Source organism: Brassica oleracea, chromosome C1 (assembly GCF_000695525.1).
Source record: "Brassica oleracea var. oleracea cultivar TO1000 chromosome C1, BOL, whole genome shotgun sequence".
Taxonomy (NCBI): domain Eukaryota; kingdom Viridiplantae; phylum Streptophyta; class Magnoliopsida; order Brassicales; family Brassicaceae; genus Brassica; species Brassica oleracea.
In genome coordinates this window covers 5313787-5320693 of record NC_027748.1, presented here as the reverse complement: position 1 = coordinate 5320693, position 6907 = coordinate 5313787, and the positions used below count along the sequence as shown (strand labels likewise).

At 37.3% G+C, this 6907-nt stretch overlaps 1 protein-coding gene and 1 pseudogene across 1 annotated transcript; both read left to right on the top strand.

The window, feature by feature from the left end:
- The first annotated feature begins 865 nt into the window (after positions 1-865).
- On the top strand, positions 866-2050 carry LOC106301843 (F-box/kelch-repeat protein At5g39560-like). Its single transcript, XM_013738331.1, has one exon. It carries the CDS (start codon positions 866-868, stop codon positions 2048-2050), a length of 1185 nt encoding a protein of 394 aa, XP_013593785.1.
- Positions 2051-3448: 1398 nt separating this feature from the next.
- Positions 3449-4651, top strand: LOC106303116 (annotated as a pseudogene).
- The last annotated feature ends 2256 nt before the right edge of the window (positions 4652-6907 follow it).

Below are 6907 nucleotides of genomic sequence, written 5' to 3'. Positions count from 1 at the left end.
CAAACATCCCACTCTTTAATAACCTTTCTATTTTTACAATTAGAGCAAAGACATCTTAACATACCTATTTTTGCTTCCGGTTGTCGGTGAACTAACCCCATGAATTCGGTTATACCTCGTTGGTATTCTTCCGTAAGCAATCTCGTGTTCGGATCCAAATGAGGTCGATCGATCCAAGAACGAAAATAATTTGAAGAAGACATGTTTTTTATGAATCAAATTCGTGTGTAAAGAGAGTAAGAGGGAGGATGAAGATATGGAGTGAATGAAGAGGAAGAGGGGTGCTTGTATTTATAGTTGAAATCCTGCCGACAGACCGAGGAAATTCCGACGGAATTCCGACGCCAACGGCTAGTTTGTCGGAATTTCCTCGGAATTTTTAAAATCCCCCAACGGCTCTCCAACGACTCTCTAACGGCTATAATATATCCTCGGAATTCATCGGTTTTTTCCGAGGAATACATTTTTCCTCGGTATTCCATAAGAATATTCTGACGGATTGATATTTCCTCGGAATTTCGTCGGTATATTCCGAAGAAATTCCGAGGCAACCAAATTTTGTGTTTCCTCGGAATATCCTCGGAAATTCCTCGGGATATTTCGAGGATTTTATTTTCCGTCGGAATGTCCGTCAGAATACCGTTGTTTTCTTGTAGTGTGCCACGTCACACTGACAATATATTATAAATGTGAAAGTATTTATTATAAATGATTATCTTTTAATATATAAGGGATATTTCATATATAAGTTCTTAATTATCATTTTTTTACGAACTGATTTTTGTTAGGATAAAAGGTCTTTAGGCTTTTACTTTTATAAAGACCTAAACGTATTGAGTAAACCCTAGTACAACTTCGGCCGATCATGATCTCCGAAGAAGGTGAACCAACCCAAAAGAAGAAGAAGATTCCTGAGCCACTGTCATCGTTTTCGTCACTTCCACATGAAATCACAGAGAACATTCTTGCCCGTGTCTCCAGATGGAAATATCCATGTCTCTCTCTCGTCTGCAAGAGCTTCCGTTCCCTCTTATCTCCTCTGGAAATCTACAAGACGAGATCTCAAATCGGAGTGAAAGAAACATGCGTCTATATCTGCTTAGAGCTGCCTGATCAACCATGTGCAAGCTGCTGGTTTAGTCTGTGGACAAAACCTAATAAAAAACGAAACAAACGGAGAGGGAAGACTAAGTTTAAGCGGGATTCAAGTGGAAACTCGGTTGTTCAGATACCTTTCTCTTCTTCCCCTTCTGCTCCCTTACCGTATGAAACTCAAACAGTTGGTTCGGAAATCTACATAATCGGCGGACCCGACGGGGAGCCGTCTTCATCTGTCCGGATCCTTGATTGTCGGAGTCACACTTGGCGTGATGGCCCTAACATGACCATCGATAGGGAGGATGCGCCTACAGCTTTACTTGATGAGAAAATATATGTAGTGGGAGGTTGCAATATTGATATGTACTCTACCAACTGGATTGAGGTATTTGACATAAGAACTCAGTCCTGGACTGCCTTGCCGGGTCCTGGCCCTGACGAGGACGACGAGTTAGTGGATGACTATCTTGCTATAGTTAATGTGTTTGAAGGAAAAATTTATTTAGCTACAGATGAAAAGGACTACACTTATGATCCGAAAGATGGTACGTGGAAACTCGTAAAAGAGAAAGCGAGTTTCGTTCCCGACTCCGTTATGTTTTGGTGTGAGATGGATAATGTATTATACTGTTGCACTGACTTGGGGTACTTAATGTGGTCGACCTCTGAGATTGAGGGTAGAGAGTGGAGAGAGATCAAGGGATTGGATAAATTGCGTAAGCATTTAAAAACTGGGAAGGAGATTGAAATGGCTAACTATGGTGGGATGCTCTTAGTGATGTGGCATTCATATCCCGATTTTTGCATAAGAGACAAGATTTGGTATACAAAGATTTGTTTACAATCAAGATGCAATGGACTTGAGGTGTGGGGTAGGGTTGAGTGTGTCGATATGCTTACCTTTCCTGTTGAAACATATGAAAGCTTTTATTGTTTAACTGCTTCAGTTTGATGTCTGGTATGAGTTTGTGTTACAAGTTAAGTGAGCATCATCAAATAAATGAAGTTTTGAAGTTTCTTTTCGGAGAACAAAAAATTTTATATTTGAAATTATAGAGTGTCTTTTGGAGATGTTCTAAGCAATTTAATAGTTTAACTTTAGTTACACACGGTCTGTGTTTTAAAAGGCAGGCGCCTTTTGCGCCAAAGCGCAAGGCGCACTAAGGCGCAGACCCAAACGCTTTGGTCTTCTAAGGCGAGGCTATGTTCTTGAGGCGCTCGCCTTGTTGCGCCTTTGCCCTTGTTCTAAAGCTCCTTAGCGACACAAAGGCACAGTTTCTTCACAAAATCCGTGACTGTAGTCAGTCATCCAAACCCAAACCATATGACTGTAGTCAGTCCTTAATGATTTCAGTTGTGTCAAGTCTCGTCAATGAGACTTTAAGTGTCTGGGATGTGTTGTTGTTGCTATGAATCATAGCTTTCAAATTGAAGGGATCAAACCTAGATGGCTAGATGCGAATAGGTTCTTGAAACTATCATTGTTGATAGTAAAACAAACACAAAATATTACAGGCTAACTATAATGTCAGGAATCTAATCTTTAGAGCTTTTAGGTAATGATTGGGGTAAGTTTTTATGTGTTATGTTATTCTAGTACAATTTCTACCTCAACCCTACTAGCATTGCATTTCTAAGTTTTTCTAGAGTCTATGTACTACTACCCTGTTTTTTTATACGTGTGGTTCTTAAGGCGAGCGCTTTAGAGCGCCATGACGCAAGGCACAAGGCTCCAGCTTCCTTGCCTTTTGCGCTTTTTAAAACACAGAACACGGTAACTCGGTAAGGTATGATTAGACAAACTCACAAGTCTCATGATGCAATGTAGTCAATTTATTTAAAGTTGTCATGTTGATAATGTCAGAACGTTCGTTTTAAAAATAATAATGTCAGAACGTAGAGGAACTCGAGCGACTTTTTTATAATTATTTTTATTTTCATGGGGTATACAATATAAAACAACCACAAGAATAACACATGCAGAATAGTAATAATGATAAATAATACAAACATAATAGTTATATTGATGATAAGATGCAGAGTTTGATTATTAATAAGAAATGAGATTTATCATATATGAATTTTAAATTTTTAGTATAATAAAAGTTAAAGTCTTATAGCTTTCTTATAACTGGTTAGCAGAAATAGAAATAAGAATTACTTATTTATATATTAATATTTCATATATAAGTTCTTAATTAACAAAAAAAAGTTCTTGAATATCATTTTTTACTAATTGATTTTGTTAGAATAAAAGGTGTTTTTACTTTTCTAAAGACCTAAACGAGTTTAGTCTAGCTATATTTATCATACCGTCTCTCCACAGCCTCTACTACAGGTTCGGCCGATCATGATCTCCAAAGTAGCTGAACCAACCCAAAAGAGGAAGAAGACGACTTCTGAGCCACCGTTGACATCGTTCTCGTCACTTCCACATGAAATCGCAGAGAACATTCTTGCCCGTGTCTCGAGATGGGATTACCCGCGGCTCTCTCTCGTATCCAAGAGTTTCCACTCTCTCTTATCTCCTCTGCAAATCTACAAGACACGATCTCAAATCGGAGTCATTGAAACATGCGTCTATGTTTGCTTAAAGCTGCCTAATCAACCATGTGCGAGCTGGTTTAGTCTGTGGACAAACCCTAATAAAAAACCAACCAAACGAACCAAACGGAGAGGGAAGACTAAGTTTAAGCCCGACTCAAGCGGAAACTCGGTTGTTCCGACACCATTCTCTTTTTCCCATTCTCCTCCCTTACCTCATTACATGGAAACAGTTGGTTCGCAAATCTACATAATCGGTGGACCCTACAGGAAGCCGTCTTCATCTGTTCGGATCCTTGATTGTAAGAGTCACACTTGGCGTGATGGACCTAACATGACCGTGGCTAGGGCGGATGCGGCTACAGCTTTACTTGATGAGAAAATATATGTAATGGGAGGTTGCGATAATATTGACGCCTACTCTACCAACTGGGTTGAGGTATTTGACATAAGGACTCAGTCCTGGACAGCTTTTCCTGGTCCTGGCTTTGATGTGGACGAAGAGTTAGTCGATGACTATCGTGCTCTAGTTAATGTGTACGAAGGAAAAATTTACTTGGCGGCAGATGAAAAGGACTACACTTATGATCCGAAAGATGGTACGTGGAAACTTGTAAGAGAGAATACAAGCTTCATTCCCGACTCCGTTGAGTGTTGGTGTGATGAGATGGAGAATGTAATATACTGTTGCACTGACTCGGGGTACTTTATGTGGTCGACCTCTGAGATTGAAGGTAGAGAGTGGAGAGAGATCAAGGGCTTGGATAAATTGCGTGAGCATTTAAAAACTGGGAATGATTTTGAAATGGCTAACTAGGGTGGGAAGCTTATAGTGATGTGGCATTCATATCCCGATCTTTGCATAAGAAACAAGATTTGGTATGCAAAGATTTGTTTAGAATCAAGATGCAATGGACGTGAGGTGTGGGGTAAGGTCGAGTGTGTCGATATGCTTACCTTTCCTGTCGAAACATATGAAAGCTTTTGTTGTTTAACTACTTCTGTTTGATGGCTCTTAGAGATGGTACGAGTTTGTGTTCCTTTTTGCGTCCAACATGCTGTTTTATTCTTGGATACAGCATGTTGGCTTTCAATTTCATAATTTGATTGTGTTTTTATACGTTACAGTATATTAATTCCTTTTAAAAATGAAACAACAATTATAAGTGTTTAGTGAATTGACATGATGATTCAATTTATGTTAAGATTTAAGAATATATGAACATTCCAACATTCTGTTTTGTTCTTGCAAGGATGCATCTCTTTTCACGTACAAGTTACGACATGCTTAATCTTTTTTTGTTTTTGACAAAGTAGAAAATGGATAGGGATCCAAAGTAAATTAACACACATCTATTTTGCATATGAATGACTAAGGGGCTGTTCGTTTCAGCATCTTTCATCTCCATCCAGATGATTCATTTGTATGATCTATCCAGATGATCCATTCAGATTTTTGTGATTGTTTGTTTGTCCATCTAGATAGCTCATCTAGATGAATCATCTAAATAGATCTTATGTTTGTTTCTTTATTTTCATTTCCATCCAAATGAGTTTAGTAAACAAATTACCAAAATACCTTTGTGTTGATTTAATCATATGTTAAAATTTTAGTACAATAATAACTGCTAATAAACAAAAAAATTGATAAACATGTATTTGAATAAAAAAAACTTTAGAGTTTCAAATTAAAAAGAGTATTCATAAAAAACCGAATGTAACTTCGGTTTTCGCCGAAAATGAGATTTTCCGGTTTTGACACGAAAACGAGGTTTTTCGATTTTAACGAGAAACAAGATTTTTCGATTGTGGCGGGAAAATACAATGTTTAGTTTTGGCGAAAAAAAATTTTTTTGCCCTTTTGGCAGGAAAATATGTTTTGGCGGGAAAACACATTTTTTGCGGTTTTGGCGGAAAAACACATTTTTGTGGTTTTGGCGGGAAAAAGAGATTTTTTGGTTTAAGCGGGAAAACACGTTTTGGGTTTTGGCGGGAAAACACGTTTTGGGTTTTGGCGGGAAAACGCGTTTTCGGTTTTGGCGGAAAAATGAGATTTTTTTGTTTTGGCGGGAAAATGAGATTTTTCGGTTTTGGCGGGAAAACGAGATTTTTCGGTTTTGGCTGGAAAATACAATTTTCGGTTTTGGAGAGAAAACACGTTTTGTGATTTTTGTGGGAAAACGCGTTTTGCGGTTTTGGTGGAAAAACGAGATTTTCAGTTTTGGCGAGAAAACACGAAACTTTTCCGTTTTGGTGGGAAAACGAAATTTTTCGGTTTTGGCGGGAAAACAAAATTTTTCGGTTTTGGCGGGAAAACAAAATTTTTCGGGGCAGGAAAACGACAATTTTTGGTTTTGGCGGGAAAATACGTTTTGTGGTGTTGGCGGGAAAACATGTTTTTGTGTTTTGGCGGAAAAATGCGTTTTGGGTTTTGGCGTGAAAATGCGTTTTTGGGATTTTGGCATGAAAACACGTTTTTGCGATTTTTGCGAAAAAAAAACACGTTTTTGCAATTTTGGTTGGAAAACACGTTTTTGCAATTTTGTCCGGAAATTCGTTTTTAGGGGTTTGGCGTGAAAATTTCGTTTTTAGGTTTTTGCGGGAAAATGTGTTTTTGTGGTTTTGTGAGTTTTCGTGTGTGACAAAATGATATTTATGTTTAAGTTTGTAATTTGTGAATTACATAGGGGCATAATGGACATTATACCATATTTAATGAACCATCTCCATCCAAATGGTCCAAATTGGTTCAGCTGAATGAACTTTAAAATTAAGCCTAAATTTCCAAAAGTCATCCGGATGAGTTGCACTTTTAGTGCCTAAACGAACAAAACTCTCATCTCCATCCAGATGGCTCATCCAGATGTAGAAACGAATAGACCCTAAATATTTTTCATATAAAAACTCAATATTTGATTTTAAAATAGTTGAATCTCAAGGGAGATAATCTTCGTATTAAAAAATATATGAGTAATTTAATCAATTTTTTTTATCAATTTCTAAGGAATCGCTAATTTATGTAATATTAAAAAATATATGAGTAATTTAATCAATTTTTGAAAAAAAGTGCTAGCAGATATTTTGTAACCGGATCAATGGTATCAGATCGCAAGTTAATAGTGAGTTTTTGGGTTTTTATCAGGTTATATCAGAATTTTAATTAACGAATTTTTCATTAAATCCGAACCGGATTATATACAATGTATCAGGTTTATAGGTTCAATCATGAATCTAGGTCAGATATGAAAACAATCTTAAAACTCAA